This window comes from Chlorocebus sabaeus, chromosome 16, assembly GCF_047675955.1.
Source record: "Chlorocebus sabaeus isolate Y175 chromosome 16, mChlSab1.0.hap1, whole genome shotgun sequence".
Taxonomy (NCBI): domain Eukaryota; kingdom Metazoa; phylum Chordata; class Mammalia; order Primates; family Cercopithecidae; genus Chlorocebus; species Chlorocebus sabaeus.
In genome coordinates, this window is record NC_132919.1 from 64,573,057 (window position 1) to 64,585,840 (window position 12,784).

The following is a 12,784-nucleotide window of genomic DNA, read 5'->3' on the forward strand; positions in this document are numbered from 1 at the left end:
CTATAAAATACCTCTTATTATTGAAAATGTTCTCATATACAAAGTTCTTACTCACCATTTACCTTTGGTAATTTTAGATTTGAAGCCTCTTTCCTAAAATCTGCAAATTTAGAAAGAGACATTACACAATGAGGAATGGCATCCTGATCTTACCCCGTTTGAAAGGAAACCAATGGATAGATTGAATACTTCTTTTCCCACTAACATTTATCATTGACAACCATTCCCTTCTTCTCAAAAGTTGTTCCCTGGCTCCCAAAATATCCATTCTCTCCTCATTCTTTGCTTACTTCTTGGGCTCCTTCATGGTTATCTTCCACCAACTCCTTAAATGTGGCAGTTTCTAATGTCACAGATGCTTCCTTTCTCCCTAAGGGGACAAGTTAATCCCCTGCCCATCCAATAAAATCCTTAATTATTAGTCTAAATTGTCCTTCTTGATCTCTTACCTACCTATCTACTATCTAGTCCTAGAATTTTTCCTAAAAACAAGTTATAGTTATACCCATTCACTCTACATACTTCCCACACAGATGCAAGTTGGTATAAAGATCTGAGGAACAAACAATAGAAATAAAATCTGTCCATTTGCATAGATGGACCCTATTGTATTAAAGAACAGTTTAGAATGACTCACAACTAGCCCAGGTATTACCTTGAAACAAACAGAGGTTAGAATACACATAAATTATATTTGCCTTAATTTGTGTTTTTATTTGTTTTAAGCAGGATAAACAAAACAACTAACCTATAAAAAGTACTTTTAAAATAGTAGGTTTGGGCAATTTTACATGATAGCTCCCAAGATTTCTGAACTATTAATATTTTTGGCCAGATAATTATTGGGGGGACAAAGGTATTATCCTGTAAATTATAGGATGTTTAGCAGCAACCCTTGCCTCTATTCACTAGATGCCAATAGTCCTCTCGCATCAGTTGTGATAACCAACACTGTCTCTAGATATTGCCAAATATTCCCTGGTGTGAGGAGGGGGGCAATGGGGGATTTGATTATACTTTTTATTTTTTATTTATTTATTTATTTATTTATTTATTTATTTGAGATGGAGTCTTGCTCTGTTGCCCAGATTGGAGTGCAGTGACGCTATCTTGCCTCACTACAACCTCAGCCTCCCGGGTTCAAGATTCTTGTGCCTCATTCTCCCAAGTAGCTGTAACTACAGGCACGGGCCACCATGCCAGGCTAATTTTTGTATTTTTTTAGTAGAGATGGGATTTCACCATGTTGATCAGATTGCTCTCAAACTCCTGACCTCAGGTGATCTGCCCGCCTCGGCCTCCCAAAGTGCTAGGATTATAGGTATGAGCCACTGCCCCCAGCCTGATTACATTTTTTAGCTGAAGCTAAATTTAAAGGCAGGAAATGGCTTTCTAAATATGGGGTAAAATCCATCTCAGTACATTCAAGCTGAGGGTATATAGATGGATCAGATAAATCTTTATAAATAAAGTAAACAACAACTCAACACTTACAATTGGCTATAGAAATAAACATTAGTTTTTCAACAATACCTTGTACTTTTCAAAGGGCCTTTCATCCAAAAACAGAAAGCTACAAAACCATTAAGACTTCTCTAAAACACATGAAAGGAAAAGGATTAACTTTGAAACAAAATTATTCTTAAAAGCCATGCAACAAATATATAAATACTCTGAGACCAATTTTACAACCCAGGTCATCAGATCACCCAGGAATTTGATATTGTAATGACTAAATCTCTGTGGGCACATATAACGTATAGACCTGAATATGGTCTACAGTAAAGTGTCCAACAAGTTTATGATGTGATTTAGGGACCAAGTATTAAGACTTAAATAATACTTGGTAAAATAGTTTGAAATCCTTGGATAAAAATTTAGAAGAACAGTAATATCAAACATTTGGACTAGAAAGCCCATGGCTGACCTCCCTAAATTAAAAAACAACAACAACAAACAAAAAAACAACTAAAAACTAAATAAAATTCAGAAGAAATTTTTTATACAAGCTGCTGGTTATCTGTCAAATCAACTCACCTTCAACAAAGGAGTCATCCATTACTTCTTGAAGTATGTCATCAGTAAAAGAAAGCCTATCAGTGTTTTCAAGTACATCTGGATTTTTGTCTTTGTCAAACTGACAATTTTCTTTCATGGAGTCCAATGTATTGATAGTCTCATTCAATGCTACAAACAGAGAATATATATACAACATGTAATTCAGTCCATGGATCTAAATCTTTTGAGCATAACAACAAAATTGATGGCCTCTTTGAGATCTACACTGTCAAATAAGGCAGTCACCAGCCACATGTGGCCATTTAAATATTTAGAGTGGTCCATCCTCTACTCTTATAATTTTCTATAACCCTACTTCAATAGTTTTCTCCACTCCAATAGCTTTCTATTTGTAGCTCTAATAGCTAAAAATAATCCTTTTCTTTATTCTTAAAATTGATTTGTTAAATGTCTGGGTTTGAGGTGAGCTATTCTGCTACAGACAAAAGTATGCTAAAGTTTCCCTAGTTATTCTGTTGATAAGTGTACCATTTCAGTAAAGTCCCCCTATTCCTCATAACTCCTCCTAAATGCCAATTTTTCTCTTTCCTTCCCTGCATCCCTTGTTTCTGTCAGCTAACTTCACCCATTTTAGAGAATCCTCATAGCCTCTTAAGTTTAGCACAGTAACAAACATTTGGACTAAGAAGACCATGGCTGACCTCCCTTGATTTAAAAAATGTTAACAGTTCACATTTCCAAAGTATATTTCTAAAAAGGCATCTCTCAGGATTTTGTTCTATGATATAGTCAATTGTCATTGGTAAGAAGTTTCAAAAACAGGTCAGTGAAGAACAGTTGAAGGGATATTTGAGTCCAGAGAGAAGATTCATTTAGTGGGAAGGAAAGAGAATATATGAGTTATTTTGACATTTCTGGAAGGCAATAAATGGGAGGAAGAGTCCAAATGTTAAATATGGTTCCAGGAAATTTCCACCAAATATGTGGAATAATTTTCTAGTTCTATAGCTGTCAAAAATTATAGAATGAGCTACTTCAAAAAGTCATAAGGACTTCCAAGAGTGAAATGAGTGAATGTACGTTACCTAGCCTATCCCTGCAACCAACTAATTTTGATTTTGATTTTTAAATAGTAAATACAAAAGTTGAGGGAATTCTGTCTCTAATAAACTAGGGAACTATCAAACCCTCTATTACAGTCCTCATTCTCTGACAACAATAAAATACAACTAGATATAAACAATAAGTTTAAGGCAGCAATGACATTTAAATTGCTTTGAAATTTGGCCGGGTGTGGTGGCTCATGCCTGTAATCCCAGCACTTTGGGAGGTCAGGAGTTTGAGACTAGCCTGACCAACATGGTGAAACACCGTCTCTACTAAAAATACAAAAATTAGCCAGGCATGGTGGTGTGCACCTGTGATCCCAGTTACTCAGGAGGCTGAGGCAGGAGAATCCCTTGAAACCGGGAGATGGAGGTTGCAGTGAGCCAAGATTGCGTCACGGCATTCCAGCCAAGGAGACAGAATGAGACTCCATCTCAATAAATAAATTAAATAAATTGCCTTGAAATTTAAAGTTTCCTCCTAAATAACTCTTAGATCAAGGATAAAATCAAAATGCAGGAGGGGGGCGGAGCAAGATGGCCGAATAGGAACAGCTCCAGTCTCCAACTCCCAGCGCGAGCGACACAGAAGACCGGTGATTTCTGCATTTTCAACTGAGGTACTGGGTTCATCTCACTGGGGAGTGCCAGACGATCGGTGCTGGTCAGCTACTGCAGCCCGACCAGCGAGAGCTGAAGCAGGGCGAGGCATTGCCTCACCTGGAAAGCGCAAGGGGGAAGGGAATCCCTTTTCCTAGCCAGGGGAACTGAGACACACAAAACCTGGAAAATTGGGTAACTCCCACCCCAATACTGCGCTTTAAGCAAACCGGCACACCAGGAGATCATATCCCACACCTGGCCGGGAGGGTCCCACACCCACGGAGCCTCCCTCATTGCTAGCACAGCAGTCTGTGATCTACCGGCAAGGCAGCAGCGAGGCTGGGGGAGGGGCGCCCGCCATTGCTGAGGCTTAAGTGGGTAAACAAAGCTGCTGGGAAGCTCGAACTGAGTGGAGCTCACAGCAGCTCAAGGAAACCTGCCTGTCTCTGTAGACTCCACCTCTGGGGACAGGGCACAGTAAACAGTAACAAATGCAGCAGCTCTGCAGACGCAAACGACTCTGTCTGACAGCTTTGAAGAGAGCAGTGGATCTCCCAACACGGAGGTTGAGATCTGAGAAGGGACAGACTCCCTGCTCAAGCGGGTCCCTGACCCCTGAGTAGCCTAACTGGGAGACATCCCCCACTAGGGGCAGTCTGACACCCCACACCTCACAGGGTGGAGTACACCCCTGAGAGGAAGATTCCAAAGCAAGAATCAGACAGGTACACTCGCTGTTCAGAAATATACTATCTTCTGCAGCCTCTGCTGCTGATACCCAGGCAAACAGGGTCTGGAGTGGACCTCAAGCAATCTCCTACAGCTACAACCTACAGCTGAGGATCCTGACTGTTAGAAGGAAAGCTATCAAACAGGAAGGACACCTACACCAAAACCCCATCAGCACATCACCATCATCAAAGACCAGAGGCAGATAAAACCACAAAGATGGGGAAAAAGCAGGGCAGAAAAGCTGGAAATTCAAAAAATAAGAGCGCATCTCCCCCGGCAAAGGAGCGCAGCTCATCGCCAGCAACGGATCAAAGCTGGACGGAGAATGACTTTGACGACATGAGAGAAGAAGGCTTCAGTCCATCAAATTTCTCAGAGCTAAAGGAGGAATTACGTACCCAGTGCAAAGAAACTAAAAATCTTGAAAAAAAAGTGGAAGAATTGATGGCTAGAGTAATTAATGCAGAGAAGCTCACAAACGAAATGAAAGAGACGAAAACCATGGCACGAGAAATACGTGACAAATGCACAAGCTTCAGTAACCGACTCGATCAACTGGAAGAAAGAATGTCAGCGATGGAGGATCAAATGAATGAAATGAAGCGAGAAGAGAAACCAAAAGAAAAAAGAAGAAAAAGAAATGAACAAAGCCTGCAAGAAGTATGGGATTATGTAAAAAGACCAAATCTACGTCTGATTGGGGTGCCTGAAAGTGACGGGGAAAATGGAACCAAGTTGGAAAACACTCTTCAGGATATCATCCAGGAGAACTTCCCCAACCTAGTAGGGCAGGCCAACATTCAGATCCAGGAAATACAGAGAACGCCACAAAGATACTCCTCGAGAAGAGCAACTCCAAGACACATAATTGCCAGATTCACCAAAGTTGAAATGAAGGAAAAAATCTTAAGGGCAGCCAGAGAGAAAGGTCGGGTTACCCACAAAGGGAAGCCCATCAGACTAACAGCAGATCTCTCGGCAGAAACTCTTCAAGCCAGAAGAGAGTGGGGGCCAATATTCAACATTCTTAAAGAAAAGAATTTTAAACCCAGAATTTTATATCCAGCCAAACTAAGTTTCATAAGTGAAGGAGAAATAAAATCCTTTACAGATAAGCAAATGCTTAGAGATTTTGTCACCACTAGGCCTGCCTTACAAGAGACCCTGAAGGAAGCACTAAACATGGAAAGGAACAACCGGTACCAGCCATTGCAAAAACATGCCAAAATGTAAAGACCATCAAGGCTAGGAAGAAACTGCATCAACTAACGAGCAAAATAACCAGTTAATATCATAATGGCAGGATCAAGTTCACACATAACAATCTTAACCTTAAATGTAAATGGACTAAATGCTCCAATTAAAAGACACAGACTGGCAAACTGGATAAAGAGTCAAGACCCATCAGTCTGCTGTATTCAGGAGACCCATCTCACACGCAGAGACATACATAGGCTCAAAATAAAGGGATGGAGGAAGATTTACCAAGCAAATGGAGAACACAAAAAAGCGGGGGTTGCAATACTAGTCTCTGATAAAACAGACTTTAAACCATCAAAGATCAAAAGAGACAAAGAAGGCCATTACATAATGGTAAAGGGATCAATTCAACAGGAAGAGCTAACTATCCTAAATATATATGCACCCAATACAGGAGCACCCAGATTCATAAAGCAAGTCCTTAGAGACTTACAAAGAGACTTAGACTCCCATACAATAATAATGGGAGACTTCAACACTCCACTGTCAACATTAGACAGATCAACGAGACAGAAAGTTAACAAGGATATCCAGGAATTGAACTCATCTCTGCAGCAAGCAGACCTAATAGACATCTATAGAACTCTCCACCCCAAATCAACAGAATATACATTCTTCTCAGCACCACATCGTACTTACTCCAAAATTGACCACGTAATTGGAAGTAAAGCACTCCTCAGCAAATGTACAAGAACAGAAATTATAACAAACTGTCTCTCAGACCACAGTGCAATCAAATTAGAACTCAGGACTAAGAAACTCAATCAAAACCGCTCAACTACATGGAAACTGAACAACCTGCTCCTGAATGACTACTGGGTACATAACGAAATGAAGGCAGAAATAAAGATGTTCTTTGAAACCAATGAGAACAAAGATACAACATACCAGAATCTCTGGGACACATTTAAAGCAGTGTGTAGAGGGAAATTTATAGCACTAAATGCTCACAAGAGAAAGCAGGAAAGATCTAAAATTGACACTCTAACATCGCAATTAAAAGAACTAGAGAAGCAAGAGCAAACACATTCGAAAGCTAGCAGAAGGCAAGAAATAACTAAGATCAGAGCAGAACTGAAGGAGATAGAGACACAAAAAACCCTCCAAAAAATCAATGAATCCAGGAGTTGGTTTTTTGAAAAGATCAACAAAATTGACAGACCACTAGCAAGACTAATAAAGAAGAAAAGAGAGAAGAATCAAATCGACGCAATTAAAAATGATAAAGGGGATATCACCACCGACCCCACAGAAATACAAACTACCATCAGAGAATACTATAAACACCTCTACGCAAATAAACTGGAAAATCTAGAAGAAATGGATAGTTTCCTGGACACTTACACTCTTCCAAGACTAAACCAGGAAGAAGTTGAATCCCTGAATAGACCAATAGCAGGCTCTGAAATTGAGGCAATAATTAATAGCCTACCAACCAAAAAAAGTCCAGGACCAGATGGATTCACAGCTGAATTCTACCAGAGGTACAAGGAGGAGTTGGTACCATTCCTTCTGAAACTATTCCAATCAATAGAAAAAGAGGGAATCCTCCCTAACTCATTTTATGAGGCCAACATCATCCTGATACCAAAGCCTGGCAGAGACACAACAAAAAAAGAGAATTTTAGACCAATATCCCTGATGAACATCGATGCAAAAATCCTCAATAAAATACTGGCAAACCGGATTCAGCAACACATCAAAAAGCTTATCCACCATGATCAAGTGGGCTTCATCCCTGGGATGCAAGGCTGGTTCAACATTCGCAAATCAATAAACATAATCCAGCATATAAACAGAACCAAAGACAAGAACCACATCATTATCTCAATAGATGCAGAAAAGGCTTTTGACAAAATTCAACAGCCCTTCATGCTAAAAACGCTCAATAAATTCGGTATTGATGGAACGTACCTCAAAATAATAAGAGCTATTTATGACAAACCCACAGCCAGTATCATACTGAATGGGCAAAAACTGGAAAAATTCCCTTTGAAAACTGGCACAAGACAGGGATGCCCTCTCTCACCACTCCTATTCAACATAGTGTTGGAAGTTCTGGCTAGGGCAATCAGGCAAGAGAAAGAAATCAAGGGGATTCAGTTAGGAAAAGAAGAAGTCAAATTGTCCCTGTTTGCAGATGACATGATTGTATATTTAGAAAACCCCATTGTCTCAGCCCAAAATCTCCTTCAGCTGATAAGCAACTTCAGCAAAGTCTCAGGATACAAAATTAATGTGCAAAAATCACAAGCATTCTTATACACCAGTAACAGACAAAAAGAGAGCCAAATCAGGAATGAACTTCCATTCACAATTGCTTCAAAGAGAATAAAATACCTAGGAATCCAACTTACAAGGGATGTAAAGGACCTCTTCAAGGAGAACTACAAACCACTGCTCAGTGAAATCAAAGAGGACACAAACAAATGGAAGAACATACCATGCTCATGGATAGGAAGAATCAATATCGTGAAAATGGCCATACTGCCCAAGGTAATTTATAGATTCAATGCCATCCCCATCAAGCTACCAATGAGCTTCTTCACAGAATTGGAAAAAACTGCTTTAAAGTTCATATGGAACCAAAAAAGAGCCCGCATCTCCAAGACAATCCTAAGTCAAAAGAACAAAGCTGGAGGCATCACGCTACCTGACTTCAAACTATACTACAAGGCTACAGTAACCAAAACAGCATGGTACTGGTACCAAAACAGAGATATAGACCAATGGAACAGAACAGAGTCCTCAGAAATAATACCACACATCTACAGCCATCTGATCTTTGACAAACCTGAGAGAAACAAGAAATGGGGAAAGGATTCCCTATTTAATAAATGGTGCTGGGAAAATTGGCTAGCCATAAGTAGAAAGCTGAAACTGGATCCTTTCCTTACTCCTTATACGAAAATTAATTCAAGATGGATTAGAGACTTAAATGTTAGACCTAATACCATAAAATTCCTAGAGGAAAACCTAGGTAGTACCATTCAGGACATAGGCATGGGCAAAGACTTCATGTCTAAAACACCAAAAGCAACGGCAGCAAAAGCCAAAATTGACAAATGGGATCTCATTAAACTAAAGAGCTTCTGCACAGCAAAAGAAACTACCATCAGAGTGAACAGGCAACCTACAGAATGGGAGAAAATTTTTGCAATCTACTCATCTGACAAAGGGCTAATATCCAGAACCTACAAAGAACTCAAACAAATTTACAAGAAAAAAAACAAACAACCCCATCAAAAAGTGGGCAAAGGATATGAACAGACATTTCTCAAAAGAAGACATTCATACAGCCAACAGACACATGAAAAAATGCTCATCATCACTGGCCATCAGAGAAATGCAAATCAAAACCACAATGAGATACCATCTCACACCAGTTAGAATGGCGATCATTCAAAAGTCAGGAAACAACAGGTGCTGGAGAGGATGTGGAGAAATAGGAACACTTTTACACTGTTGGTGGGATTGTAAACTAGTTCAACCATTATGGAAAACAGAATGATGATTCCTCAAGGATCTAGAACTAGATGTACCATATGACCCAGCCATCCCATTACTGGGTATATACCCAAAGGATTATAAATTATGCTGCTATAAAGACACATGCACACGTATGTTTATTGCAGCACTATTCACAATAGCAAAGACTTGGAATCAACCCAAATGTCCATCAGTGACAGATTGGATTAAGAAAATGTGGCACATATACACCATGGAATACTATGCAGCCATAAAAAAGGATGAGTTTGTGTCCTTTGTAGGGACATGGATGCAGCTGGAAACCATCATTCTTAGCAAACTATCACAAGAACAGAAAACCAAACACCGCATGTTCTCACTCATAGGTGGGAACTGAACAATGAGATCACTTGGACTCGGGAAGGGGAACATCACACACCGGGGCCTATCATGGGGAGGGGGGAGGGGGGAGGGATTGCATTGGGAGTTATACCTGATGTAAATGACGAGTTGATGGGTGCAGCACACCAACATGGCACAAGTATACATATGTAACAAACCTGCACGTTGTGCACATGTACCCTACAACTTAAAGTATAATAATAATAAATAAATTAAAAAAAAAAAAGAAAAAAAATCAAAATGCAACTGGAAATATTTATAAAATAACTATAATAATAGCCTAAGAAGTCAAAGACTGTTAGATACACCAAAGTTTCACTAAAATGAAAATCGACTGCCTTAAACATTATTATTACCCAGTAAGAAAAATAAATAAATAAATAATTTAAATAAGAAATTAGAAAAACTATTAAATGAGCATAAGGGAACAATATAAAGGACTTACTAAAGATAAAGCCAGAAATTAATTTTTAAACTATAAATAGAAACACTAAAGATAAACCCAAGAGCTAGTACTTTAAAAATAGAGATAATAGAACAATCAGTAGCAAACAAAGAAGAAAGTTATATATATACATATATATATTTAAGAATGAGAAAATAACCATATATACAAAAAAATGAGAAGAATTAGAAGTGCACAGGGCTGTCCTAATAGTCTAAGCCATTTTAAATCTCAATAAAATTTAAAATTTCCTAGAAGAATCAAATCACCAAACTGACAAAATGAAACAAAAGATGGCAAAAAGCAATCCACCAAAAACAAAGCCAAAAAATCAAAAATAAACTAGAAAAAAACCTGAAATGGGTAAGACAAAGTATTAATGCTCCTATCAGAATTTTTAATAAATAACACCCGCTGTTGATAAAGGTGTGAATTTCCACAAACCTTTAGGAGGGTAATTAGGCAGTAGCTTGTTAACATTTTACATCTAAAAATACTTTGGCCCAGCAACTCCACTTCTAAGGAATTTGCCCTACAGAAAAATTGTGTGTAACATGCACAAAGATATATGTACAAGGATACTCACCAAATGTTTGTAATAGTAAAAAATAGCAATAACCCAAATATTTATTAAAAGTATTGTGGACAAAATTATAGTTCATTCCTCTAATAGAACATTACGCAGTCTTTTAAAAGAATGAGGTAGGTTTACATAATATAGTGGAACACAGAATTATATCTAAGATATACTGTCATATATTGCATTCAAGTTGTGCAATATTATGGACAGATGTAAAGAAGAAAGCCTAAAAGGATATTTATGAAACCTTCACATGGATATTTCTGGAGGGTAACGTTAATGTTACAAGAGACTTGCACTTTATACTTCTTACATTCCTGGTCATTTAAGATTTTTACAACATTAAAAAGAACCATTCATTCATATATAATAAAGGTGTCTTATTTTAACTATTGGAAAAGATCATAATCTTGTTATTTGTCCAATCTCCAATCACAGATGTACAATTCTTAAATTTCAAAATAAAATGCAGGAAGTTCCCCATAACTGAAAGTGTTCAAGTATACATTAAGCAAACATTTGGCATAGATACTATAAAGAAGATTTAAACACCAAATTTAGTGTTTTACTAGATGAACTTTGAATAAGTTCTGTATCATTGCCTTCTAACAGTTTTACCATAAAGCTCTTACCAATATAATTGGAAAATTTCTGGGTGTCCCTCAAAGCCTTCATATAGTCTTTAATGTTCACCATGTTATCTTCTGCAAGGAAAAGAGAGAGATGACAAACAAGAACCCCTGGACAAAGTAATGCTTAAAGGCTAGTATCAAAATCAGCATATGGCTTATATATTTCTTGAACATTTTATTTACAAGGTACTTCTAGATTCAATTTCATACATTAAGCCTCACAATAACCCTACAATGTTGTAGGTATACTAGTTCTGATTCTACCTATAATGGGAACTGAAGTACAAACAAAGCCCCAGTAACTCTGACCAGTAATTCCATCAAAGGTGGCAAAGCTAGAATTTCTATTCACAGAACTTGAATTTCTAAGATGTGCTTCATTCACTAAATCAAGATAGCAATGAGGACAAAGGATTCTAACAAGCCCACTTCCACAAAATCTAGACCTGCTTGTATAAAAGTATTCTCATAACTCAAAAGAGGAAATTAAGAGGAAAGGCTCCGTTTCAAAGATTACATTTATAGTAAGATAAGCAAATACCTATAGACCTTGCACATCTTCTTTACTCATTAAAAAAAAAAAAAACCTGAGAGTAATATTTAAAATGCTTACCAGAAACAAAATCTGATTGAAGAATTTTCTCTACCTCTTCTTTAGGTGACTTAATCCCAGTATTTCTTAGAAAGTCTTCCAAGTTCTCCTCAGCTATCATGTCACCTTCAAGCAAATCAGCAGCTAAGACAACTTCCTGTAACTCTATAAATACAAAAAAAGTTAATTGATAAAAAGCAGTAGCCATCACTCAAGACATTTGTTAGTGGAAATCCATAGTTTATTATTATATCCTGAACTGAGGAATAAGAAATCTCAGAGAGAAATTTATCCCTTATAGCATTCTGTGGCCAGCAGCCCAATGTACAAAGAGTTCTCTTGATCTATCACATTTCTCTGGTGCGTTTATAAAATTTGCACAACCAAAATCACTCATATAGCTGAACTTTTCATGGCAATTATACAAAGTAATTATTTTGTTGTGGACCTCTAATGGTAGCAAATAAAATTATTTAGATATAGAAATAACTTTCAGAATTATGAAAAATGTAAAATATGGGACAAGATTTACAACGGCTCATTCAGTTTTTCTTTTTAATTCCACCAGGACTCAATTGTACCCTAGCATCTGGAATGTTGCTTTATTTCCAGCACTGGTTAAGTCAGACCAACATTCAAATTCTGGCTCCAGGATTTGTAACCTGGAACTGTGCAACTGTGAGCAAATTATTACTACTTAACATCTCTTTCGTCTAAAATGGAATAATACTAATATCTACCTCACAAGGTTGATGTGGAGAGTAAATATAATAACGTACAAAAAGTACTTAAGACAGCATTAGACATATAATAATGCCTCAATAAATGTCATATTTATAGAATAAAATTAGTTTTATTATTATTATTAAAGTCAATAGAAACTAGCTGCAAATAGTAATCACAGTGTAAGCCTTACGTCCTGCCTCACTTTCTGTTCCTCTAACA

At 37.7% G+C, this 12,784-nt stretch overlaps 1 protein-coding gene across 1 annotated transcript in view; it reads right to left on the reverse strand.

The window, feature by feature from the left end:
* Positions 1–12,784, reverse strand: part of EFCAB13 (EF-hand calcium binding domain 13) — a 119,316-nt gene that overhangs the window by 73,477 nt on the left and 33,055 nt on the right. The window contains exons 7-10 of the mRNA XM_008012299.3: positions 11,861–12,004; positions 11,248–11,319; positions 2,038–2,187; positions 56–100 (exon numbers count right to left, since the gene is read on the reverse strand). Coding sequence (XP_008010490.3) covers positions 56–100; positions 2,038–2,187; positions 11,248–11,319; positions 11,861–12,004 — 411 coding nt within the window. The remainder of the gene's footprint in view (positions 1–55; positions 101–2,037; positions 2,188–11,247; positions 11,320–11,860; positions 12,005–12,784) is intronic.